Source organism: Penicillium psychrosexuale, assembly GCF_028828465.1.
Source record: "Penicillium psychrosexuale strain IBT 29551 chromosome Unknown utg000004l, whole genome shotgun sequence".
Taxonomy (NCBI): Eukaryota; Fungi; Ascomycota; class Eurotiomycetes; order Eurotiales; family Aspergillaceae; genus Penicillium; species Penicillium psychrosexuale.
The window spans coordinates 5807920-5834654 of NW_026643189.1; the positions used below are offsets into that span (position 1 = coordinate 5807920).

General features: G+C 49.2%; 9 protein-coding genes across 9 annotated transcripts; 1 reads left to right on the top strand and 8 right to left on the bottom strand.

Moving 5' to 3' along the window:
- Positions 1-1037: 1037 nt before the first annotated feature.
- Positions 1038-3179, bottom strand: N7518_008090 (putative G1/S-specific cyclin Pcl5; the record flags this gene model as incomplete). The annotated part of the gene is made up of 2 exons (XM_057189017.1): positions 1038-2659; positions 2732-3179. 2 exons carry the CDS (start codon positions 3177-3179, stop codon positions 1038-1040), a joined length of 2070 nt encoding a protein of 689 aa, XP_057040720.1.
- A 3650-nt stretch (positions 3180-6829) lies between these two features.
- On the bottom strand, positions 6830-7504 carry N7518_008091 (uncharacterized protein; the record flags this gene model as incomplete). The annotated part of the gene is made up of 2 exons (XM_057189018.1): positions 6830-7432; positions 7487-7504. The coding sequence occupies 2 exons, from the start codon at positions 7502-7504 to the stop codon at positions 6830-6832; spliced, it is 621 nt and encodes a 206-aa protein (XP_057040721.1).
- Positions 7505-8114: 610 nt separating this feature from the next.
- Positions 8115-11000, bottom strand: N7518_008092 (uncharacterized protein; the record flags this gene model as incomplete). Its single annotated transcript, XM_057189019.1, has 1 exon — positions 8115-11000. The coding sequence occupies one exon, from the start codon at positions 10998-11000 to the stop codon at positions 8115-8117; it is 2886 nt and encodes a 961-aa protein (XP_057040722.1).
- Positions 11001-13414: 2414 nt separating this feature from the next.
- On the bottom strand, positions 13415-14552 carry N7518_008093 (IPI1/TEX10 family protein; the record flags this gene model as incomplete). The annotated part of the gene is made up of 3 exons (XM_057189020.1): positions 13415-14328; positions 14381-14453; positions 14505-14552. The coding sequence occupies 3 exons, from the start codon at positions 14550-14552 to the stop codon at positions 13415-13417; spliced, it is 1035 nt and encodes a 344-aa protein (XP_057040723.1).
- A 490-nt stretch (positions 14553-15042) lies between these two features.
- Positions 15043-15819, bottom strand: N7518_008094 (uncharacterized protein; the record flags this gene model as incomplete). The annotated part of the gene is made up of 1 exon (XM_057189021.1): positions 15043-15819. The coding sequence occupies one exon, from the start codon at positions 15817-15819 to the stop codon at positions 15043-15045; it is 777 nt and encodes a 258-aa protein (XP_057040724.1).
- Positions 15820-15892: 73 nt separating this feature from the next.
- On the top strand, positions 15893-16249 carry N7518_008095 (uncharacterized protein; the record flags this gene model as incomplete). Its single annotated transcript, XM_057189022.1, has 1 exon — positions 15893-16249. One exon carries the CDS (start codon positions 15893-15895, stop codon positions 16247-16249), a length of 357 nt encoding a protein of 118 aa, XP_057040725.1.
- Positions 16250-16566: 317 nt separating this feature from the next.
- N7518_008096 (transcriptional regulator family: GATA type zinc finger) lies at positions 16567-17053 on the bottom strand (the record flags this gene model as incomplete). Its single annotated transcript, XM_057189023.1, has 3 exons — positions 16567-16739; positions 16868-16978; positions 17038-17053. 3 exons carry the CDS (start codon positions 17051-17053, stop codon positions 16567-16569), a joined length of 300 nt encoding a protein of 99 aa, XP_057040726.1.
- An 821-nt stretch (positions 17054-17874) lies between these two features.
- On the bottom strand, positions 17875-20464 carry N7518_008097 (uncharacterized protein; the record flags this gene model as incomplete). The annotated part of the gene is made up of 2 exons (XM_057189024.1): positions 17875-20089; positions 20148-20464. 2 exons carry the CDS (start codon positions 20462-20464, stop codon positions 17875-17877), a joined length of 2532 nt encoding a protein of 843 aa, XP_057040727.1.
- A 4950-nt stretch (positions 20465-25414) lies between these two features.
- Positions 25415-26735, bottom strand: N7518_008098 (putative C6 finger domain protein; the record flags this gene model as incomplete). The annotated part of the gene is made up of 3 exons (XM_057189025.1): positions 25415-26058; positions 26131-26466; positions 26624-26735. The coding sequence occupies 3 exons, from the start codon at positions 26733-26735 to the stop codon at positions 25415-25417; spliced, it is 1092 nt and encodes a 363-aa protein (XP_057040728.1).

Consider the following 26735-nt stretch of genomic DNA (forward strand, 5'->3'; position numbering starts at 1 on the left):
TCCACATCTAGATAGGCTCTGGCATCGATATCCTTAGTTTTCTATTAGCGTCAACTACTCCGTAGTATGTATGTCATACGGAGAGATGGGTTTCTTTTCTCGCCATCGTAAACAGCGAGTCCACCCGATAGAAGCCAAGGCTTGTCACACCAGACTTCTAAGCATTTGCACTCGTATCTGACTTCTCAGGAGACCTTGTTAGTCCCACCCTATTATAATCAGTTGCGGATAGACACGGGACTTTTGTCTGCATATGCTCAAGTACCCCAGGATCGAAATAAAGTACATAACCCCTTGTAAGAGCCGAGCTGTGAACAATACGTGGCATGCATGAGCTCCACTAGATACTTCCATGTACAACATAAGAGACCGGCTAATATCCCCCTCCGGGAATACCCCACAGCCACACCCAAGGTTCACAGCCCCACACAGGTCCATTGACGCCTTGATGACTCACAATAAAACCATGGAATTCCCCGGGGCCGTTCCGAGGTTGCACAGTCAGACTGTCATGTGCACATCTGGGCAGTTCTAAGGTTGCCTGGGAGCTTAGTGATACGAGAGGGGCCGGTATCGCTGTTGAGCTGTATTTGGATTGACTATCCTATCCGAGGAGTTCTCGCCCTCTGGGATGGCAAATTTACCACCCCTTAGATAGATAAGTTGATACAGGTGTAACCAGGGCAGACGCCCGCTTCCTCCCAAAGTAAACAGGGTAAATAAAGACCATAACCGTCCCATGCCGACCACTCCGTTCGCAACCGCAAAAGTAGATAAAAGAAAGGGGAAAAAGTGAAAGAGCAGATGCACGATGCAAGTAGAAGACACGCCAGTCATCACCACATCCTACACTTCGTGGGAATCAAACGCCCAAGTCCCAGTACGTACGACCGAGTACCCGAGAATAGGGGTATGTACAACGGGGTCAGGTCGTCGTAGGGGAAAAAAACAAAAAAACAAAACGACGGACTTTTTCTTTTTTTGCCTCGCACAAAGGAAATAAGAAAAAAAAAGGAAATCCGCTAATAAATCGCAAGTCAATTCAAGTACTCCGCAACACGGAGACTCGGGTTCAACGCGATCTTGCGTGCTTCGCTACCACAGCAGGCACGTTTCATGCCTGCTGGTCCAGAGACTGGGCCAATCTGCGCGGGGACAACGGAAGACCCATGTGTCATGAACGAACATGGGAACTGTCCGTCAGGCAACACGCAGTGGTCTCTAGACACACCGAGATTGATTAGGTGGCGCACATGGTTCTGAAGCAAGAGATCGTCGGATCCAGTACGTCCGCGTTTTCGGCACTGACGCCGTTCGGGTGTGGCGCCGGAAAGCTCGCAGAGACTCTGAGCAGCTTCACTCAGGCTGGAATCCAGGGAAAAAGTAGACAGGTCTGGGACGGAAGAACCCATGGAACTGGGATATCCAGGAGAGCTGTAGACGCCAACCAAACAACTCTCGTCAATAGGAGAGGCAATGGCCAGAGTCTTGCGGGACTCCTTGAAGGAATTACTAGTGCAGCGCAATGTGGCCTTGACGGCCAGACGAGGTGGCGCCGAGCCAGAAGCACCGGAGGCATTGGACGAAACGGATGACGACCGCGAAGAGCGGGATGACAGGGTAGAGACGTCCGAAACCATCGAGTCAGGTGATGAGACCGAGGATGTTGAGCGAGCCAAAGACGACCGACGAGCCGCAGCCGGATAACCATCGTACGATTGAGTCCGAGGGCAGAATGACAGGGGCGGGCGCTGATCGAGTGTTGATCGCGCCATGCACGCATTCTGCGCCTGAGACATAGCCGTACAAATGGATGGGCGGGCATTATAAGCACCCACACTCGCAGCAGGAGTGGAGGACACTTGAGATTGGGGGGTCATCTGTGGCGTAGGAAGCATCATAGGCCGGGGAATACTAGGCAAAGCCAAGTTGGCAAAATCCATGCGCGGAGTGGGCTCCAATGTTCGCGGAAGACTCCGGGCGTAAGTCGGGGTTTTTTCGCGCGACAAAGAGCGCACGGACTCATTGATTGGCAGACTGCGAGGTGAGTATTCCGACAGACCGAGATCCATCCCACTAATCGCCGCAACCGGGCTCAATGGCTCTGGCTCTACACAGTCCAGTTCAGGTGTGAGTCTGGGTAGGACAGTCTGCCAGCACTGACCTTTAGCAACCGGGGGTCCACCGGCACCAGGGGTCAGCTTCAAGACCAAATCAGTCCAGCGCTGAAACATTGCTTCATCGATGTGTAGACGCCATCCGACAGCCTTGAGGAACATAAGCTCATTCTGGTTAATCTCGAGAGTGTTGAGTCCAGAAATCTTGCTCCAGGCACGAGCGGAGTAGTTGCGATCCTGCAAATACTTCGAAGCGAGAATCAGCGCTGCCAGGAACATCCGTCGTCCACACTGCATCGCCCGCAAAGGCGACTGATCCCGAGGCTGCTCCTTGGTGAAGTCATGCGTGGGCACGTGAGACTTTATTTTGATCAAATAATACAAGGCCACCTGCAAGGTACTGTAGCTAGTACGCGAGCGGCGGAGAGTTTCCTGGATAAAAGTGCGGAGGGGAAGAACCCCTTTGGATCCGGTCGCGGCGTCACTGCGGGATGCCGCGGTAGAAAGGGGCCAGATGGTCTCAACGATCTGTGACGCGGTGTCTTAAAGAAGCGGGAATATTATTTAGCCGGGTGTACGAGACGTACTTGAGGATTCTCTTTTTCAAGACTTACCGACGAGGTTGTCGACGAAGTTCACCTTCCGTTCCGACTGCCGTAGCAGACATGGCGGAGGGCGCGCACTGGGAGCGCTAGAAGAATAACTGTTAGTGCGCCGAGGGTGCGTTCGCAGCTCGGATGGCACTACACCGTCCACCTTAGAAGCAGGCCCCTTGGCAAAAGCCCGGGGGCATGCCCCGTTCGGATTTCTTCCCGCCAACTGGCTATTACTCTCATTCTCCCAAATCACGTCAACCGGGTTGGTAGATGTCGATGATATCGAACTCTGCGAGGAAACGCAATCGAGGGAGAATACAGAGGAGGAGGAGGAGGAAGCGGAGGAAGAGATCGATGAGGCATAGGGGTGAGCGTGGTGAGACGCTGTCAATTGAGAGCTTGGATTTGAGAGGTTCAACCCCAAGACGTCCATCCCTGACATATCCGAAAGTACTGTGGAGTTCATATAGCGCGTTTGTGTGAACACAAGTTCAAATGAAGACAGCCGGATAAAAGCGAGATGGTCCGATTTTTTGGAACCGTAGTGTCAAGATACCGTTAAGCAGGAAACCGGGAACGAGAGCCGAGGAGATAGAAGCCGTCTTTGCGACGAAGGCGACGGCAGACCTTTAAAAGTAGAGAGCCAGGCTGATAACCAGACGTAGAAAAATAAGCGGAACCGCCGGGTGTAGCGGTTAAGAAGAGGCCAAAGAGGAGACAATCAACTATGAAGACAAGAAAAGGAAAACGTATTCACGATCCGATCAACCAAGTGCTTCTGATATAAGAACCAAAGCAGGGGCACGTGGCAGTATGACTCTTTTGTCCGAGTGTATTAGATGGAGCCGGAGACGGTGACGATGCGGAGGTCGGTAACAGCAACACAGGCGATCGGAACGGATGAATCAATAAGGTACATTTTGAAACGAGTCGTGTGATAGAAACGGATTTATATCAAGGCACCCAACGGACCGTGGACAGGCAGAACCACGCTGGTGGCTTGTCTGTACAAGGCAGTCGTTGAAGCGGCTAGGCAGAGGGGGAGGCGAGAGTCGGGGGAGGTGAGGCTGATGGAAGGCGAGATGGTGTTAGAGGAGTCAGAGAAATAAGAGAAGACATTTAACTATGGAACGACCTTACCTATGACTCTTCTCAAAATCTGTTTTTAAGTTGACTAAGAAAGATTCGGGGGGGCAAAAAGGAAGGGGAAAAGAGAGTCACACTGTGGCGAGAAGAAGTGGGTGGCGGGTTAGGAAGATGCCGGGAGGCGCAGGGAACCACGACGTATACAGAATATAGAATATAGTCAAATATTCTACTTCTTGATGATATTCTCCCTTGAATCAGGAGATGAAGAACATTCTCTAGAGATGGTGAGAGGGGGGGAAAACCCGGATGCGGCGAAGAGACTCCGAGATAGGAGGGCAGGAGAAGCCCTGGAGTGGTACGACGGTGACTCACGCTGCTGTCACTTTTCTTCTTATATGCTATTAGATAGTCTAATATCTTCTATCTCATGTTCTATATCTATTATCATGCTAATCTTGATATTCTAAACATGACAGAGTAACTACCTGGAATGTCTTGACTATACAGTGGCACCTTATGCCTGTGTAGCCACTCATAGCGTGATGGATCTTATTTTAAGAAAAAAAAGACCCCATATTAACAAATCAAGGGGAAGGTTCATGAGATGTTCATCATATGTAATACTCAACCACAGCTGGAATCCATCCATTCTGAAGGCTCTGTCGAAGTTCCACTGAGTCATAAAAGCCGCTTGCCACGCTGTCTTCGCACTTGGGCCAATCCACGCGCGGCTGTTAGGCTGTGATCCACTATAATTCCCATTATTCCACGATTATCTCTATGCTTATTGGCTGGCACTGCGATCGGCATTGGTTGGGGTTGCCTGCAGCCTTCCAGATGGAGCTGGGGAACCTCGGGAGTTGGAACTCAGATGACCTCACGGTGGGAACTTAGGCTGAAAACAAAGAGCTGATATTTTACGGTTAGGCTTCAAGGTGTGTGGGTTTCTCGAAGGTTTAACTATCTACAATATAGAGATCACCACTATGTACAGGGCAGCTAGGTGGCAAAATATGCGGTCTGTAGTGATGTGGGAGAAAAAAAGGCAAAATTGAAAGAAAATCCTCCATAGCATGTAAAATGTATCCGGATAGCTCAGTTACGATGTACATCGCATGTACGGAGTAAGCTATCTACAACTAGTATAGAACAAGCACCTCCCGCAACACACCAGCCCCCATACTTCGGCCTCTATCCTCGTCAATATCGAATAAATCCAATCAAAATATCCACTCACCGGTGTTATAGTGCAGGATGCTGACCCGCACCACCCCGTCCTTCACATTGTCCAATCTGCACACGTCGGCCAGTAGCCGGTGGCTGTAGCTGTAGCTGTACATATGACCATTGCGGAACCCAAAGGCCGATCGACGCTCAACTTCATCCACGGGGCGCGGACTGTCCACTCCCTGCACAACGAAACTAACAACCGGAGCTCCTTGCTGGCTGAAGGTTCACCGATAACGGCAATCCGGCTATTAGAAGCTAGGAATTTCAGTATAATCTGTTGCGCTCCTCGTGCTTGGCCATCGGGGCCCAGGTCGTGCTAGGGTCGGAGTCAAAAGTACTCCACAACCTGGGGGATACTCTGTGTAAGCTCATAATTAGCCGATATGAGATTCAGCTTCAGGCCTAGGGTATCTGCGGGCTTGAAGAAATGCCCCAGTGACTAGATCTGGCCGTGAACACGTGATGAGGTATATAGTTGCGCCAAGTGTGTCCATACACCTTGTACCAGGATAATGCCTTGTGGGGGGAGGATCAGCAATGAACCGGTCACCCAAGGCTTGGGTTGCAATTTACGTAGAAACCCACGTTCAACGCCTTCACGTCGACCCGACGATGCGGCGCCAGGGCCACTCCATCCAGTGCATAGAACCCAATATATTTTATGGTCACTCACGTGGGATGAACATGAGCAACCTCTGCGATCTTTCGGATGGGACTGATAGTGCCAGTGATATTGGAAGCATGAGGGCATGCCGCGAGTCTGGTCTTATCGGAGAGCAGGGACTCTCACTCAGCTGGATCGCACATTGTATTTTTTGGTCGGCGCCCACCACTTTACGGTCAAGCCCAACCTCTCTGCTATATGGACCCACGGGGAGGTATTGGCTTTGTTGTTAAGTTTGGATAGGACTAGTCCATTGCCAGATTGGAATTTAATCGCCGTAGAGAGATTGCACAATAGCTGAGTGGTTGATATACCAATGTTGATCTGATTCCATACGTTTACCCCGAAGTTGGGCAGTTCTTATACTTCTTGGGAAGTAAACGCTATTGATTATAGTGCAGATACCTCCTCAGGCGCGGCGTTAGTGAGCCCAGCAGCTACTTTGCATGCATTTTCGTACGTATTAGTCGAAGTCTGGGAGACGTTATAGCTGGCTCCGAGCCAGACATTTGTGCTTAGCAGGTAAGAATGAATGCTATGGCCACGTTAGTAGATCAAAATCTACAATAGTGTCGATCAGATTAACGAGAGTATCGAGAACCTGATTTCCGCCTGTAGTTTAACAATCAGCAAAAGTCTCGTTTATGAGAACGGAGGCCATCTCATCAGCGTTGTTATTGCAGTGTAGGAAAGCCAGAGCGAGCTGCCGAAATATCGAGAGCAGAGGTCAGACTCGATTGTTATAGCTAGGTAATAGATGCACTATTAGGCGTGGGAATTGCAAGATACGAAGGATGTCTGTCCATTGATCATTGTCAGCTTGGGAGGGGTAAACAGTGGAGCTAACGGAGGTTGCTCAAACATCTACCCACAATGCCCGCAGTATATCATCCCTCCATCAAGCAATGGAACAAAGTGTTCCTTATCAATAGACACCTCCATCTTGAAAACCCGTGTATAGACAGTCCTACACAGCCATGGTATGGAAAACTTGAATTAAATGCGAAGATTTTGTCTCCATCGGGTATATGTATGAAATCCAAAGCCACCAAACAAGACCCATAAAAACACAACGAGAAAGAGAAACCGGAAGACTCGAGCAGCCATATCCGCAATAAAGAACAAGACTTCCACTACCGGGAGCGCGAGCCCGATGCCCCAGGTCCTCCGCCGGGGGAGGCATCATGTACCACACACAGCAGGTACTTCCGATCCGGCACGACCACAATCTCATGTTTCTTCGTGCGCATTCTCAGCAGCTTCACTTCTCCATCCTCATCCCGATCGAGACCATCGCCGTCCCGGTCTTCCTCGCGTGCTGTGCCCGCCTCGTTCCCGTAGTCGTAGTTATCATCCCAATGGCTGTCGCTGGGTCGCTGCACAGTGGGCGTGGGCCGCGATAGTGACACACCGAGTGCCTCGGCACTGGAGACAAACGCGAAGATGTGGGCAGCTAGTGTCTCGGCTTGTGAGGGTTGGTAGGGCTGTGACACGGCGGGTGAGGTAGGGGATGGTTCTGTGGGTTGAGCGGTGGAGAGGCCAGTCGGCTCGGTTGTGGCTGAGGGGATGTGTGCGGTTCGAGAACCTCCGTTCTCTTCGGTCATTTGTGCTAACTGTCCTGTGCTTTGGATGATGGATCCGTCTTTTCGGGAGAGAATCAAGGTGGATTGCACGCCGGGGCGCGAGGTGAGGTGCGAGAGCAGCGCGGTAACATGCTGGGGGACCTGCTGTGTGCGCTTTGGAGGCTTGTTAGTATATTTGGGCCCATTTGGAGGAGAGGTTGCATTTACTTGTCCTGAGTTCGCCATGTTTGGGGGGTTCCGCGGGGAATGTGAAGAGTGTTGGTATGCGGTGTGAGGGTTATGGTCGGGGGTGAGTTAGACGAGCACTGAGCACCTCATATCTTTGCAATTGCTGTTTTCGCTACGTGCTTTTCTTCAGCCAGAATGATTGAAGCACTTGGAGTTCAAGAAGTTAGTTAGTTGGTCTCCAAAACAAATGACTAAGCATTGGGATAGGCACAAAACATCCAAGAATAGATCGAATCCTCCGGTAAAGACCTCTAAGCTCTTTGGGTACTGATAAAACGACAGAATCTGACTTAATAGCTCCTCCTCTATTATTCAAGACCTTCTAGGTAGTTTCAATTCTGTGCGCGTTTTATACGGTGTATTACGGTGTACTATGTCAACTCGGCCTAACTATATAGGTCATTCAGTAATAATAGGAATGCAAAAAGATCAATAGCAAAACAAAATGGTATCATGAAAAATATAGGCAAAGGTAGACAGGGCCTGGATATATAGAAGTGGAAGCCAAAAAGATCATCACAAGCCAATAAATGAGCGACACCGTGGTGTCAGAAGCAGTAAAGATGTAAAAAAGAAATATGAGGAAAGCAAAAAAAGAGATCATTATTTATCGTTTGCGGGCAATTCGAGCTCCACTGAGACTAGACTTGTCCGACAGCCAGCCAGACTCGATGTCTTCGATCATGTTGTCCAGCTGTTTGACGTTTGGCCGGCCATCTCGGTAGGAGCTAGAAGTCTCAAACCCGCTGTACTCACTGCTGCGGGAAGAACTGACCCAGCTGTCAGGCCGTGATGTATGGCGGCCGGGATATTGGTGTGCGAAGGGAGCGTGTGCGGAGCCTGATGACATGTGCGTGTCTAGATTGAGACCCTCGAGAGGATTCTTGACTCCAGCGTTGAGCGCCGCCAAAAGAGCGGCCTGTAAAATATGGTTCTGGCGTTCCAGATTCGCGACCCGATCCTCGAGGTAGTGATCCATTTGAGGAGCAGCGCGGGTGTGTTGGCTGCTTTGAGACTCCCTCGATCTGTGGGTTGATTGAGAATATTGTGACTGAGGAGACGAAGTCTTCCCAGGACCATGGGTGCTGTGGCTTTGGGGTGTCATAGGGCGCGGAGGATTGGAGTCACGAAGGCGACTACGTGAGGACATCTGTCGTGGATCCATTGTCTCATATCCTCGGCGTATTGGCTGGATGCGTTGGTATTTGTCGGCTTTCCGGCGCGAGCATTTGCCGTCTATTCCTGGACCAAAAACCTCATCGTCTGATGATGGAAGGGGGGATTCGGTGCGAGATTCAGGGCGACTTTGTTGATATGTTTCGGGGAAACTCTCATGTCGAAGGCTACTCCCTGAGCTGTCGCTCCGGGATAAGGTCGAGCCCCGGTAGGGCCCCGATGAAGGATGCACCTCCATCTTCCTCATTGACGGCACAACAGCCACATTAGGCGCAGTGTAGTTCCGTTGGTCAACCTTTTGCTCAGAAGGCGGAGGAGGTGGGTGCTGAGGAGGTGGAGCTGATGGGAGTGATGAAGTGGGTGGAGGCGATGGTAGACCGAATGGAAGATTTTTTCGACTGGCTTGGGAATTGACATGAAGCTCCTTCAAAACAGCACGTTTGCCATTAGATTTTGTAAGGGTGGAGTGTCCTAGGACAGGAGAGTCGGCCAGAGGCTGTCCTTCTGAGACCTTTGCACCACATTCACTTGAGGGACTTTCGGGAAGTTCTTGCATCCTAGGGATACGCACACTTGAAACACGTCCTCTCGGAATGCAATGTTCCGGGGTTGGCTGGTAGTGTTCCGAAAGCGAAGTGGTAAACAAGCTCTCCTCATCATCGGCCATTGACCCCCCGGCATCGACGCTGCCAAGAGAGTTTGTAGGGTCCGAGTCAAGAGCACATGGACTATGAATAGCGGATTTGAGCTCCTGGTCTTCGACTAGTGTTGCCGAAGGAGAATACAAATTGGTAGACAGTGGCTGCGACTCAATCGCTCGAATATTCGAGGCTTTCGAGCGAGTGTTGGAGTCCGGAGTACTTGGCGAGCATTTGATTTTGGGCAGTAATGGCAGGGGCTTTGTAGGTGCTGGGAGAGGAAATGCCTTCAGTGTGCCCAGAGACAACGAGAGTGGTCGAGTTTTAGTCTCATCTTGGGAGGCAGAAGCCTTTGGGGCTTTTTCTATAGATAGTGCCGCTGCAGAAGAGGTCGCATAAGGTACAAGGGCACCAGAGCACTTTAGTTCTGCCTCGCTGACTGGAGCATCTATAAAACCATCTGAAGACTTTTTTCGCTCGTCTGGAACATCGGCGGCGCTGTCAGAAGATGGAGTTCGTGAGCTGGATGCTGTGGTATTTTCGATCGTTTGGTACCGAGGAATTGATGGATTTCTCCATGTGCCCCTGCTAGACTTGCGAGGTGCAATATCGGGAAAAAGCTTCAGGGTAGGCGACAAGGGTGTTACATTTCGAAGAGAAGATCGTTCTGATTGAGTTCGCTTTTGGCTATCAATGGACGGTTTAGGCTGTGGCTCGGTCACATTCACACCCACGGATGTATTAATCGTGCCTCGTGAGACAGGGTCGGCACGGATACTCAACTCTGCAGAGCTAGATGACCGTTGGATTTGCTCATCAATTGACGCGTTCCTATTGGAATGACTGGAAGAGGCTAACGAAGAAGCTGGTCGGATGATATTGTGAGGACCAGGGTCTGCTGTAGAACTTGACGTTGGAGTAGCCGATGAGGATTGGGAGGAAGGGTGATCGGTGGGCTGATATGGCGGCGGCATGGAATCATCGAAATCGGAAGCGAGTGAGACTGCGACATCGACCATTGAGCCGAAATCATCAAGATCCAGAGAGCCCAAGCTACGTCTGGTTTCAGTAGGTCGCCTGTTGCCATCGACTTTGGCTTGCAGCCATGGCTGTCCAATGTTCTCCACATCCTTCTTTGATTTGGAAAGAGATCGAGAGATAGATAGTGACAGGCTTTCTTTTGATCGCTTTGCCTCCTTTTGTCCCTTTGACTCCTTTGGTAAAGCCGCTGGCATAAGATATCCTTCCCTTCTCAGTGCTTCGATTTGACGCTCCTGTTCTTCTTGCTTTGACCTGGGTGATGATTCCTTCTTTTGGCGCTGGGCAAACTGCAAAAGGCGACGATGAAATGGTTTCAGGTCCTGCTTTGGATCTAGCTTTGACTCTGGCTTTGATTCTTTAGGCGAAACAGGAACCGGGAGTGCAGTGGTTGTATCGGAAGGACTGGAGGGTTGAGGTTCAGAAGGAGCGCGAGAGCGGGGTTGAGGTTGGGATGGAGCCGGGAGCTGGGAGGGTATATTTTGAGCTTGGAAGAATCGAACCATGTCCACTAGGCTTTCATTTCTACCGGCTCTTTCAGCCGTGCCTGCTGATCGGGCTTCAGGTCGTGGAGCACTACCGCCTTGAGGCCTGGGAATGACTAGAGGCTTAGGTGCTGGCCCAGTCTTCGTGGACGTCATGTTGGGGATCCTGCGTTTCGAGGGGGGATCAGGTCGATAAGTCCGAACGATTGGGCTTGGTGCAACGGCACAGTCATGCGGTGAATCAAACTGATGCATAGGGAGACGAAGCATCAATTACTGATTACTGGCTGGCTTTGCAATCCGGCAGTTCCCGGGTGTCGACATGAAAACCCAGGGTTTACCGGTTAAAGCAATAGACAATGCTATACTTCTAAGTTAGAAGGATAAACCGAGGCACTGGCTCGGGAGCGAGGCATTCTCACCTGCTCAAGAGGGCCAACACAATAGGGGCCAGGGGCTATATAGACGCGCGAGGAATATGAATATGATACGTCGACACAAGTTGACACCACTATATACAGGGGATGTCGATATGTACAAAGTCGACAAGAGTTGGCGAGCGTGGCGTTCTGTATGGGAGAATCAGAACGAGCGAACAAAACTTGGGACTGCGAGGCGGAAATGGAGAGAGTTTAATAGGATCTCAGGTGAGCTGTCGCATCCTTACTTGGAGGGGGTCCTTGAACTAAAACGAACACAGGAGTAGTCCCAGGAAGCCCCTCCCGGAACCTGGAAAGGCGCAGATATACAGGGTGGTTGAGGCTAAAACGGTAGTACGAATCCGAAGAGATGACGAAAATGAGTTTTTCCAAAGGGATTCGTCCGAGCAAGGTCCTGTGGAGAACTTTTCAGACTAGGCAACTCTACCCATCAAACATGCTGTGGCACTCGCGATGTATAGTTTGGGATCCAGCAGGTAATATGACACAACGCTTGTATGGCAGACTCGGGCGTGCCAATGCAGCTGCATGTTGCCGTCAGGGATTCGGTCCCTTTTCCTCATTCTGTTTATTGTGGCAAGGACAATGCTGGCCAACCATAGACCAATCGTCAATCGAACGGCTCTTCACTAATTGGCTTTTCTCCTTCCTGCTCCCTTTAGAGAATGCAAGGGGGGGAGAAAAGAAAACGTCAGGCCGGCCTGTACTCCGTAATCCGTACTCCCCGCCGGATGTGAGGTATCAGATCCAACAGAACAAACCTTTCAAGCCAAGCACTTAGCATGATCTTCCCGAGTAAAGCAAGAATTTAGATCGGACCTGCGCAGATCCGAGGGTATAGACAGTCGATCATGGCCGATCTTTGGGGGGTGGGAAGTACATGTAAATCGGGGAAATGAGAGAGGGTGAGATAGCTCACACTCAATTCTTAGACTATTGAAAATACATAGGGGGTCAATAACATAACATATTGATCAATGTGAATGACTTCAATGATTGAATAATAATATATACATAACATACAATATACAACATGTCGATATGTCAATAATATGTAGCAATGTGGGAACACTACTCCGTACTATATAACTATTAATCTATACCGGCATTATAAGTGTGAATGAGAAACTTAGATGTGAGACCCATTCAACGAAAAGAAATAAGATTCTGGAAGAATGAATCATAAAGTGAACCCCTTGCCTTGACGTCTCACACATTACCTACATATTGATAGTACGGAGTACTTTGTATACCATAACCATTTCCTGCACTTAATCTCCGAAAACGCTCTTCACATCTGTAGTTTTCAATTTCGTCGTCCTCAATTCCTACAACAAAAACAAAAACAAAAAATAAAAATAAAAATGCAGAAGTGCCAGACCCACGCTACAAGACATGTCAAGTCTTCCCCTCTTTGTCTCAAATAATGTGTTAAAGGATATCCACTTCCAAGACCGTAAAGAAACCAGTATAAGCGAATAAGAGACAGAGTCTAACACACACATCACAGCAAACAGGATAGTTCTAGTCTTTGAGAATCGATCGGGAATTGACTTGGAAATGGTATACATATTCTATACTCCGTGCGGAGTACATGTACAATATGTACAATATACAGCATTTCAGAGCCTGTCTAATAATAGGACTCCACACTTTTGTTGTTTGCCTTCTGATCGTTTACGAAGAAATAAAAATACGGTTTTCTCTTTCTAAAAATCGAATTTTCTATAGATAATATTATTAGATTATTTTGCTTGTGATTTTCTCGCTCTCCAAGGCTATGGGGATGAATGACTAAAGTCAATGTTCCGTGAGAAGATATATGAGGTTCCAGTTAAGGCTTTGGCTTGGAGCCTTGGTATTGTATATATCTTGCTTTTACCTGCTGCAAGGGCCCCTGGCCGAAGGGCTTACCGATGGGTCTATTCAGCGCCGGTTTCGGTTTTCGCAGGGCGAGGCCATCTGCCTAAAACAGACACCATGGTATGATATCCGAGAAATCTTGAACTGGATGCGTGTTCCACTGGTGGCTTATAGGTAAAGCCCGCAAAAAGCTCTAGGCCCAGCCTAAGTCACGGTACCATTATATCGGATGGATTTGGTTTTGCTCATAAACCTTGGCTGAAAAATTCATGGGCCGGGTCCGTACGCAATCGCTTCTTTTAACACCTTAGTCACACCGGATGATGCACGGCCCAATTCGCCGCCTTCCTCTCTGGCGCTCTTGATTCCACGCTCGATTGCTGACTGGAAACGAGTCGAGAAAACGCGATACCTATCCTCACGGGTTTCGTACATTTCTCCTTCCTCATCACGCGGCTTCCCAAACAGATTCAGATAAGCGAATGGGGTAGATGAGTCTGAGATCATGTGTTGGGCGGTCTGACAAAGTGGAAACGGCCAGTCGGGACTCTCATCATCACCCGACATCTCACTATCGACACCGCCGATAGAAGGGTTTCCGACCCCCGCATCCAAAAACTTTGCCAGAGTCCCAAGCGTTTTGACCATGGGCTTGCCCTGGCTGCCAGACTTCCCAAATGAAGCCCGGCTTGAAGACCACTGCGATGACTCTTCGGTGTGCCAGCCCAACACAGACAAGAAGCAGTTGAGTGTTTTGATCCATCCTCCCGCGCAGGAAACTGTTGATTCTCCCGCTGCCTCGACCATCCATGATAGTATCTCCACAGCAGAACTACGGATGTCCGCTGCAAGATGGGTCATTCCTGCACGAACGTAGGGAAGGAGTTGCGCCACATGGTCTTCGACATCGCCCGGCGGGAGAGTCCGCAAGAGCTTGAGGAGCTGAGTCCGTACACTGGTGCTTCCATCGAGGATGAGCGGCAGCAGAGATGGTAGAATAACGCTGACTGGTTGTGGGAGAGGCGAGTTTACTGGCCGAGATGATATCGTCGTAGTCAGATAAGCGAGCGACTCCCGTCGTTGGCTGTCGGACTTGGCGTTGAGGAGAGATAAGTTATGCGTGAACACGGCATTTGCAGTTGGGGCAGCAAGGTGGAGAGATTGTTGCGTGAGGACAATCGCTAGTAATTGTGAGCATAACCACATATCAAGCAGCCAAAAAGATACACATACCCTTCGATTTGAAACTGGTATCAGTGTAGTTGTCGGGCTTCGCTTTAGTTTTTCCAACCTTCAGTTTAGGTTTCTGCAGAAATTAGTAGGTTGAACAAGAGAAACGGAGATTCACAATCCTAACCTGAAAGTCCTTTTGCTTATCCTTCTTTCTTTTAGAGCTGGCACCCATGGCTGCGCAATGTCAATTGATTGAAGATGGATGGCTGTAGGTGATCTTTTTTTGCTCTGATTATCACACGTGACTTATCATATCAGTTATTGCCTGAGGCATGAATTTTCCCGAACGGGAAAACCTGCCGACCTGGCCAATGTTCCGGGAAATCGGGCATCTAGCCCTCAACTCGATATATAATCGGGCTTTCTACCCATAGCCCGTGGACGAATTCGGGTACTAACTTACAGGGCTCATGACTTGGAAATCCTAAATCCGATCAAGTCCGTTAACACCCAATCCCCATTCGGATATTGGGTTACTTGGCAAGAACCGGGTATCCCTTCACGTGCTACACGCCTTAGGTCACTGAAAATTCCTAACTTATTTTATTCTTGCTAGCAAGCATAGTGGTTGTGATTGTTTCTCTGCTCATCTTGCTCTACCTGCGGGTACAATGATCGCCCCAGCTTATCCACTTGGTGTTGACACTTTACTAACAAGCGATTCATTCAAAAACGAAGTTCTCATCGGCCGATCCAGTCAACCAGATTTGTAGATCTCTGAAAGCGTCAAGGTCATTTTTCTCGAGCGAAATATCAATAGCAGGGTCGTGCCAGTGGCGGGTTCTTTTCGTTTCGGTGTTACGCAACGACTCCCCGATATATCGACAGCTATCGAAATCGACGAGAATAAACGTACCATCATCATCAAGCATAATGTTTGCAGGGTTGATGTCGTTATGGACAAGTCCGAAAGAATGTAGATGTTTGATAGCAGCCAAAATTCCTTCTAGACCACTTTCCATATTCGCTTGCACCAATTCGCGTGTACTTGAAAGGAAAGCGACCTTGTTCAGGCGTTGGGGATTGACTGCTTCAAGTAGTGTCGACGTATATCGTCTGAAACATAGCCCAGAGACTCGACCGTGAGTATCCATATAGCCATAGTAAGTCGCGAGGTTCGGATGGGAGTTCTTGCGAAGAAACTCGCATGTTTCGATTTCGCGAGTGATTTGCTTTTCAAGATTCCCATTGGTATACGCGAGGAGACTTGGTGTTTTCATATAGATCGCTGACCAAGTGGTTCTAATTTCTGGGCCCCTGTCCTCGGTTGGAATTTGCTTGATTTCCTGGAGATCGTCCAACGCCTTTGGCGAATTTAATCGATTCGTCCATTTTCCGGAATATAATATGCCATCTTGCCGAACAAAAACCTGGACATAAGAAAATTTCATTTTGCCATCAATCCTTCTGAATGCTTCATTCTTCTGGATAACTTCCATATTTATCAGCTCTGTTGACTTGTGCTGGAATGTTCTTGACGGTGTGTCGTCTCAAGAAGGTCAGGTGCTCGTTATGACGACCAATCATATCGAGCATCTGGATGAAGCACTCATTCGGCCTGGCCGCGCAGACAAGAAAGTGCATTTCCAGCTTGCCGACGAAAAGATTTCCCACACAGTCTTCAAGCAGACGCCAGACCACAAGGAATCGAAGCATGAATTCGGCGATGAGACAATTGAGAGGCTTGCCGACGAGTTTGCTTCCATGGTGCCAGACCAATTTTTCAGTCTAGCTGAAGTTTTGTCGTTCTTATTGGAGCAGAAGAACTCGCTTTTTGGTGCTGTTACTGGTGTTGAAAACTGGGTAGAGAGGACAAAGGCTGGGAGCCAATTGAAGAGAGAGGATATTGCCATTTCCAAGTATATCTAACTACTAATCCAAATCCGCCATAAGAGTCATTAAGCATATTTGCCAGGAAAGTTGGCACGGCTGAAAGCAGTTTACTCTTAGTACGATAAATAGCGGGCAATCACCTAAGCTTGATGAATAATTTTTTGAAATAAAAGGATAGGAGAAGGAATGAAGGAATCAAACCCCCAAACGAACAAAGGAATGTATAATAAACATATCGCATGCAGTTCCATCCTATACAACAATTCTTTTGTAACCAGCTAGCTAGAGGCATTTAGCTTGCACCTTGATAATTTCATCAGCAAGACCAAAACATCAAATGCCATAACCAGCAACTAACCACGAGATCCTCCTCCAAGGGCCTTAGCCACCGTCTCCTGCGCGGACTGCAGTATAGACTTGTTCCTCTCCAGCCCATAATCTCGCTCTTCTCTCGGACCACCCTGTCCAAATTGCCAGATATTATCGGGTGTATCTGAGGAGCGACGAGACGTCGCCTTCGTATCTCCTACAGAACTCAATCAGTAATCTAGCTGGCATCAAGAAACAACACGTAGAGCGACTCCAGATCCGACGTCATTCGCCATGCCCGTAAAACAACAAAGCCAGCGCGCTATCGCCGCTCGAAATACGCACCGGGTTGGAGCTGTTCAGCTATCTTCTCGCGTGCATGACTGGCAGACTCATGGACGCGGCCGGTGACCCTATCTGTGGTATTGGTCTTGGTTGTGAATGGTTCCGAGGCTTCTATTATGTGTGAATAGGGTTCTGCATATCTGAAGGAAATCCACGAGACAGCCACTCACCGTCCGTGTTAGACATGTTGCCCTGTTGGAAAGAATCAGCTTCACCGTGTTAATGTGTTGATGTTAATTAAAAGAAGTTCCATCCTACCTTTCCAGCTATCTTGGTGTTAGTTTGATTGCTGGATAAAATACACTGCGGCCTTGTATGGTATAAAAGTAACTTATCTTGAGGAAGCTCGAAGAAGTAGTACAGCCCAACTATTCGTCGAGATGACGTAAATTGTTTCCCCGGATTAATGTCCGGGCTGAAGTTAGCTGTCATGTCATCCTTCGCTCAGCCTGCAGTTAGTGATGGAAAGAAAATAGTTTAGGGCTCAATTACATCTAGAGGTGGTAGGCTCAATCAACGTGGGGAGCGGACGAATTGGAGAAAATCATGGTCATATTGAAGTCCAGGTCTAGAAGTAATCACGCAAGGATAACAGAATCCATTAATCAAAGCCTGCTCAGCAGCGCAAGAAATCCAAGAATAGATGAGTAGAATAATAACAGAAAAAAAGAAAAAAAAAAAAACAAACGCAGAGAGAGATGCGCACTTCTGCCCGGTTCCGAGCTGCGAGACAACAAAGGAAACAAGAAAACAAAAATAAGAATGAGAACATAATAAGCAGCTCGGGTCCCGGACAGACGCGGTTGTATCAATCAAATCAACAAAAAAACAAAAAAACAAAAAAAAGAGACACGTGACATGTAATGATCTGGGAAAACATGGGAGTAATAAAGGAGCCACGACCGCCGGGGACATAAGTCGTGTAATACGTGAAATTATAGAGGTGGTTAACCGGTCACACCTCGGCAAAACTCAGCAAAAGAAAAGGACCATGTGGTAGAAGCCAACTATAGACTCATTGTCAACCACTCCCATTCCTGACTCGCACCCTGCCCACCCGCGATACTGTGATTCGCTGGGTTTGCGGCAGCGGGTGGTGCCATCGCCGGAGCTAATGGTACGACTTTGGATCGGCTCGGAGGAGCGGCCGACTTAGGGCTGTCCTCTAGATCTGGATCGGATCCAGTTGGTGCTTTTTCGAGTCTGCGCTGCCGCCTGGGTGCCACTTGCACACCAGCACGAGCTTGAGCAACGCCAGCCGGGGGACCGGACTTGGGTGGGGCAGCGGCAATTGGGACAACACCGGGTTTACCCAACGAGCTGGATCCATTCATCGAGGGTGGCGACTCAGAAGTGTTCATGCGGGATGAAATCGATGTGGATGGGGCATGCTGGATGGAATTTTTGCGGGAAGACTTCTTAGATGACCGAGAAGTGCCGACAGCAAGTGTGCTGGCGCTGCTACGGTTCCGCTTCTTGATAACATCAGTCTTGAGCGAAAGTGGCCGGACAACGCCATGGAGTTTCAGGAACAGGCCACATGCATTGCACAGAGGTTGGCCCTCTGGATTACGTCTCCATAGAGGGGTGGTCTGGGTGAAACAGTTGGTGCAGGTGGTCGGTCCCGCGTTCGGGTCACCGTTTTTCGACCCACCAGGGCTACCTGGCCGGGACGGCACCGCACTGCTAAGACCAGACTCTGGAGGGGTGCTTGGCGAAGGGTGGTTTGTTGGAGGCCCACTGGCTGAACCATTCAAGCTCTGACGGAGTAGTGCAGCAGCATTGGGCGTCGATGCTGTGCGGGGAACCTTTCCGTAGCGACGAGGATCCTGGTTTTGGTTACGGACTTCGCTGACCGAAGCAGCGGATCCGTGCGCACGACCAAGGGTGCCTCCCTGGTTCCATTCAGGTGGGCTATCTATCATGTCCGTGGATCCTATTGTAACGTGCTTACGGTGCTGAGCATTGAAGCCTGGTAGCGACTGTATTGATCCGGGGAAACCCCCGTCCCAATGAAGACCGGCGCTCATATCACCAGACTCATCCAGAGAGGCAAAGTTATTTGGCATAGTCATGCCTCCACCTTCACCAAAGTTGCCATCGTCATCTTCGTTGTCTGAGTCTCCACCGAAGGTAAACATGCTACTGGAAGGCGCTGTTGTAGAGAATTCGCCATGGCCAAGCACCTGTGATGGGTTGATATGCTGCGGTGGTGGCACCGAAAATCCAGACACGTGAGTGGTTGGTGGCCCTGTAACTGCGCTCCCTGAGTGAGATTCGCCGTTGGACATGTTGTACATATAACGTGGCTGCAGCGATGCAGACAGGTTCGACTGGCGCTGCTGGATATAATTAGGAATGCGGCGCTGGGTGTGTGATTCAGCGGAGGGTGCATCAGAAAAGAATATCGATTGCTCCCCTTCATAAATCGGTTGCGGGGTTGACACAGTAGACTGATAGCCAGAAGGCGGGGGTGAGAAGAACTCGGTTGAGTTAAGCGACGAGGCGAGCGGCGTCTGGGCATATAGACTCGAGAAAGGATTTCCTGCAGTCATTGGAGAATCTGACGGCGAAAAATGGAAATTTTGTTGGTATGACCCGGCCGAATTGAGCCCGTGATCTTCGCTAATGCCATACGTATCCAACCCGTAGGGAATGTTAGAGTGCGTGTGATGGTGTTGAGGTCTGCGCGGACCCACCGTGCCATTGCCAGAAAGAGCATAGGCAGAAGGTGGATGATCGAGCGAGTAGTCTGGCAGTGCAGAAGACAGTTCCGAGTGCTGTGCCATCATGGCGTTTGATACCGGGGGAACCTGGGGCGAGGCCTCGGCAGGGCGCTTGCGCGTCGGAACAGACAGACCGGCAAAGAACTGCCGGTCGTCGACGCTCGTTTTGCGGACCCGACGGGCGACGTATCCAAACTCGGAGTTTGTTCGCTGATCCTGGGGTGGATGGGGGAATGAGGCAGCGGTTGACGAATCCATCATCGCATGGTCCTTGCGCGATTTAATAGGAATTGATCCAGTGGGTGTTGCTGTGAAGTGTCGATCAATAGGATGCGAGGAATGTTCGGCGGGAGAATCAAAGGGAACGATGAAGTCATCTAGATTCATTGGATCCGAAGTGGTATCGTGTGCTAGATCGCCACCAGCGGGCGATGGTTGGTCGGACAAGCGCATCTGCGCCATGCCGCTCGGTGTCGGGCTTAAAGTTTCCGAGGCACTATTCGGACATCAGTAAATCAGCCATGTGCTTTAGCATTCATAAGAGTGTTTCTTACCGAGCCTGCTGTTCCCGTTCCTTCCGCTTAAGATTCATGGCCATCATTCGCCATGTCAGATTCTCCATGCGCTCTTGGTTGGGCAACTGAGACTTTGTCCTGGTATAGAGTTTCCAGATCTGAGCGCCCAGCGGATCTTTCCTTTGCATCTCGTCAGGGCTGTCGCCACGCGACGCACCGTTCGTCCATTCCGGAAAGATGGAGTTGCCGAGGACGGTATCATTGGCATTGGAGGAACCGGAGGGACTGAAGGGAGTATCGAAAGAGAAGTCGTCGGACATCATATGGGAATCGGCGTCGAAGTCGGGGAAGGCCATAGGGTGGGAAGGCCGGGCTCTCCCGTGCCCTCCGTGATGTATCCCGTCCATAATCTCCGATGGGTAGGGTTTCAATGAGAGGGGAGAGGTTATTCAAATAGAGGCGACCGCGGGGGGAGGGGATGAACGGCAAAAAAAAAGTGGGTTGGATTGAAATTCCTCCGTACCCGCCGTAAACGAGACCCTTGCCGGAAGTTGATGATCGAATGCAGCCAAGCGAGAGACGATTGGCAGGATTCAGCCAACGACCAGGGTCTGTCAACGTAAAATGCCTATTAGCACGGGACGGATCTTATGATAATAATATATGATAATAGGTAATTAAACTGACGACTGGGATGAGAGGAACGCACGATGGATCTGGAAACCACCACCCAGCCTCAACGCCACTTGGGATTTTCCTAATGAGTCGTGGAGGGGGGGCTAGACCCTCCAGACGCTCATGCCCCGAGAAGATCTATCTTTTGATGGGAAGAGAAAATCCTCCCAAGAACGACCGAAGGGAAGACGGAGAATGGAGAGAGGTGAAAGATGAAAGATGGAGAGGGAGGAGAGAAGGGAAACGTGTGGGAAGATGGGGAAACGGAGGGCAGTTGGTTTTACTGCCGACCACGCAATGACAATAACCAGGTATGAGTTAGAATCAGACGTACTTCAGGATTGAAGATATTGAAATAAAACTGAACAGAAATAAAGTCAAGAAAAGAGGAAAAGAAGAAGAATATGATGTCAAAAGAGGGCCTAGAGTGACGCTGAACAAGAAGTAACTTGTAATCTATGTAATCTATATGTAATTTGACATACTAGTATTACTGTTGTCACGGGGAAATGACCGATTTACGGCGCTTCGCTCGATTGCCATGATTTGGATGTGCCACTCCCGTCTTCTTCAAAGCCGATTACTTTTTTTTCTTTCTTTTTTTCCGCCTGCATATACTGCGACGTATAAGACCGATTGAGACCTTTCCCCCAATCAAGTATGGAGATATGGAGTACTTCGGGATCTAGAAGGTCATCGTTTCTTTCTCTGCATACTCGGCATACCTTCTGACATGGGTACTCCGTATTGTTGACCAAGTTTAACTATAGATGTGACCGGCATCTTGAATAATCATCGGCCCGAGTGGTCGCAAGCTCCGTACTAAAATTGAAACTAATGTACCTTGCCCGCTCCTGTGAGTCGGGACCGGTCCAAACGCAGGTACTATCAATTCCTATGGCTAGTTGGAATCGGACAAGCTTGAGGAGAAATATGGCACTCCCAAAACATCATGTTCCTTAGCGTCCCCGGAATGAGTCCAGATGCAGGATAAGTGGGTACTGTTCGTTAATGGTGGAGTACACCACCCGGTCCAGTCAAAGAGGTCTCGTGGGATGAAAGCGAACAAACGCATCCGCTCTCGATCTCTCAGTCTCTTGTTCTATGGGATATTGTAGACTACAGGACAGTTTGAGACAAACGAAGTAGCTCTCGGGCTACCCGTGAAGAAACCGCAGGAACAAAAGCACGATCAGATGTTTTAATATCGAGGTTTATAGTCCATGCTCTTAGCGCAGCGGGGCGGAATAGTAAACGGAGTAACGGATGGGCCCTCAAAAGATAAGGCACGTTCTACAAGTCTTGTTCGTTTTTCTCTTGGTAATAAGAAGCGAATTCGGACTGCTTTTCACAGCTTCCAACCGATTTTGTCATATCTCGCACATAATCCATAATAGGCCATATCAAATAGAATATAGAAGCAATCAAATCCCACCTACGGAAGTCAAGACTCACCGAGAGGCTCAGAAAGATATCCCTATATTACCCGAGAACGGTACCACCCGTGTACGGAGAAGATATACAGGACGGCCTGTCACGGAATTTCCCCGACGTTCGCCCCATCCGAGGTAAAGTACGGAGTACCAAGAAGGCAACCGACAACTTCGCAAATCAACGTTCTTCGTTTCTGTTTTCCGCCTTCACGGGGGATCTTGAGGCGGACCTCCGTACCGGTTAATATCCCTGCTTTTCTTCCTTCTCTTTCCATGAGTTTGCCACCGCCGCGGCACTAACAAGTCGGGGTTATGGTACAACTCCGGCCATCCTCGTGGGTTCAAGAGTCGATCTCAGAATTCCGTGTCAATTTGATATCAAACGTCCCCGGAGCCTGGTCGACTCAAATCATGTGGAGACGGGAACCCGGATCGGGATACGGAGGCACGCGAGGCCTAAACAAGACGATGTTTTTCCATCCAATGGCACCTTCAGAGTAATCAGCTCCAATATGCCGTGGAGTCCTACTCTTTTTTTTGGCCCCACGACCCACCTCAAGTCGGGGAATCCGAGATAAGAAGGTTCTGATAGGAATGTAATTAGAATGTAATTAACCATGGTCATCTCGAGGGAATGCAGATCGGTGGAACTTTTGGACCTTATCTCTTCTTGTTAGCATAAAGTACATGACCTTCAGGTCATACATGTTTCTAATCATATTGTCAAATCCATTTTGGATCGGGGATGTGAGTGGGGGAAAGCACAGTCATGTCTCAGGCACCCGGACCAACCCGGAGATGTATGTCGCGGGGGAAAGCATTGGGCAATTATTGCTCTCGAGGCACTGGGGAGGTGGGCCGTGGCGTCCTGCACATTCAGCCCGCGACGCCAATCTGACTCTGTACTTTGGCGGTCTTCTCCCACATCGGTGTTTTTTTTTTTCTGTGCGGTTCTTGCGGTTACGCGAGAAAATCTTTAGGAAGGTTGAGGCATTTGACTGATTCCATATAGAAGCGTTTACCTAGGGGCCAAAAGCGTGGAGACACAAGGAGACTAAACATGGGTTCCTTTTTGAGTGAACGGACATGGGATGGTTTGACATAGTTGAGTTGACCGACCGAGTTGACCGAGGTGACCGAGTTGGTTGAATTTGGCCGAGTTGGCCGAGTTGACACCGAAGTGAAGCCGAAGTCAAAAGGAAACCCCGAGGGACAGTGCACTATATATACGTTGTACTCAACAACCCAAGAACATTGACGCCATGCCGTGTGGTTATCTACCAAGCCCGTCTCGATAAGACGTGACGCTACCTAAGGGGCCAAAAATGCGCTCACTGATATCGCAACCAACAGGGAGAATCCTAGGTATCTCCAAAGAAAATTCAAACGTGCAGAGGGAGATAAGGCCCCTTCCTGACACAATAATGCGTTATCATTGGATCTATCACCTATGTTGTACACCGCCATGCTGTGACTCTGCTATCTCCAGATTTCAACCCCAGAGTCTTACTTCATATCGATCTCCGGGGGATCCTCCAATGCGGATCTAGGGCGTTAATTTGCTATGCCGTAAATGGACAATCGACCCTTATCTCCTACGTCAACTCTTGTCTGTGAGATAATGACTATGTATGTATATCTCTGATGTGACCGATCTTCAATCTTAGGTTTCCGGTTACATCTCGCGCAGATATGGGATTATTGGTGCAATCTGGCATATCAACACTGACGCGACGCCATTAACAGATCACGCAAGGGAAAATTCAAACATGACAATCCGAATGCTCTGGTTTATCTTGCCAATCTCTTCTTTATCCTATCTTCATGCAAGTGTCCTATCAAGTCGCATTCGCGAGGTCATTGACGTACAAATCAATGCTGGCTATTTGTTATCAGAACTTCTCCCAGTTTTCTATCTGCTTATTATCTATCTGCCTATCTATCTGTGTCAGGATTTGTTATCACGAACTCGGATGGCCTTGGCATATTTGTGTGTTCAGAGATATAAATTGTCCCCCCAGACGCGATACTATTGACGAGTGTCGAGTATTTGATTGGCTTCTCTCGCGAGCCAATAACCCGACTTGACTTTTGTGTGCGGATTTGACGGACCCCGGGCCAATGGAACTTCGAGAAAGAAGTCAGAAGTCATGACGTGTTAACTTTGTATGCGAAGTATTATGCATCACTACTCTCAGTTTTGTCTTAGCTTTGCCACAAATAATCGACTCAAGCGAGATTCTTCGTACGGAGGGAGTACTCCGTACTACGATTGTGTGACCTACAATGAACCTTTGACATAGCAAGGGTGCACCATACATGCATACTTCTGTAAGCAAGAAACAGGAAGCTCATAGTACAGGTAGGCTCTTATAGTACATTGAGGATAGACAAGTAAGAACTCTGGAGAGAAGGCTGAGTCTTACGATAAAATATAGATAACTATGCAATGCAATTATTGTGCAATACGTATAAATGAATTATGCATTTCCAGCATATGCCTTATTAAAGACCCAGAGAAAATAAGATCGTATCAACCCCTCAACCGTTAATTCTATTGGTCGTTGAGCTGGCCGACATCTCTCCCGCATGCAGGAGTTGCATCTTCCTAATGACACAGGAGCGACAGAGATCAGAAGGGTATCATGTATTGAGGAGATTACACATAAATTGTCCAAAGGAAACGAAGAGAAAAGGAAGTCTATATCGATGGCCCAAAGAAAAGCTCCAACATATGAGGTGAAATCACACTCCAATCCAGACAACCACCGGCCAGAAACAAACATACCGCATACAACCGGGGGTAAAATGCCACCAGATGAGATAGAGAAAAGCACGCAAAAACAGACCGGGTAGAAAGAGCCCGAGGAAATGGATAGAAAATGAAAAGGTGGGACGAAGCCATGATAGAAAAGGAAGAGACAAGAAATCATAGTAAAAAAGCCACCCGAAAACCCTTGCGCCCGCTAATGACCAGCTGCAAAGCAGACCCGCCACGGTATATGAGGATGAGGTGAAAATAGATGAAATGCCAATTGGGGGTAAAAAGTATGTGTACGTCCCGCGGGGTATTAGAAATGAAACAGGCTGTCTAGGAATGTGATGTGCAACGTGAGGGAACTTGGACTCGAATAAATGCGAAAAAAAAGGTAGGCGTGGGAGGGAGGTAGAATATGCCGAAGAAAGGAATGAAAATATTCATGGCTTTGACGGGCCTCCGGGGTGTCCCATAGGAGCAGGATTAGGCGGGTATGCGTGTTGTGGAACTGTGTCGCCAGAGTACATAGGATATGGCACCACGCTCATTCCAGACATGGCACTCATATCCTGCCATTGCGGGTAGCTCATTCCTGGTGGGTATGAAACCGATCCTGGTGTATGCATCTCAGGTGTGCCTGGCGAGCCGTGTGGGCCCATGGCACTCGTGGCAGACAGAGATTGTGCGGGTGTGGTCATTCTCCGTTTGAGCTCCGGGGGCAGTTGTGGGTGAAATTGATTAGGGTATGATGATCCCATTTCCTGTCCAGGATAGCTCATGGTTCGTGGTGGTGGCGGCGGGACCTGCCAAACTGTTCCATCTGGCTGCATAGCGTATGCCGTCTGGCTCATAGGCTGTGTCTGGCCTCCCATTGAAGATGCTGCAGATATCGGTGAAGCGGGTGGTAGGCCTGAGTGTATGGTCCCGGGATTCCATAAGTTGGGTGACATATTCATCATATGACCTTTCCCGGCTGCCATCGTATTCAACAGTTGCGGGTCCGCTATTGTCGTAAATTCGTCCCACGAGACCCCCGTGTCCATTGGTTGATGGCCAGCAAAGTCTCCTGGTCCCATAGGTCGATCTAGTTCAGATCAGTTAGTCAACGAATGAACCTGGATTGCAGTGCAGAGAAGTCTGGATGACATAAACCTACCTGGTGTTAGACTCATGTTGGCTTGAACCATTCCGACGTTGTACGTTGACATGTCCTGCACAGACGAGGCGTTCATCGGCATAGGCTGGTATGGGTAGAAAGTCTCGGCGGGGTCGGGCATCAAATTAGTCGGAGAGGAAGCAATTGGCGTGGTGTTTGAGCGCTCGGTTGAGGGTGTCTCCAATCTCGAGCTTGGTCGTGATTTCTTTTCAATCGGTGGTTGCTGGTCCACTGGAAAAAACTGACAGTCCTTTCGCAAGCGAATGCAGTTTTCACATCGTCCTTCCGTATCATCTGGCGCTACAAGACATCGGATCTTTCGTCGTCGACAGTGCACTGTAAAGGTATAAGTAACATGGTCACATGTGAATACCCCGTTCCCGAAACGATGGCTTGTTTATTTCCTCCTGATCGACAGAGTTTCGCACTTCGAAAACGAGGAGAGAAAGGCGACAAGCAAACAGGCGATGGGTGCGTGGGATATATTACTGACCACATGCGACAGAGGTTCGATGATATCCCAACTTATTGCGCTTCTTATCATTTGCGTCCATGGTGCTTTGTGAGTTTGCTGTCGATGTCATCTGGTCGACAGCTACTGGCAT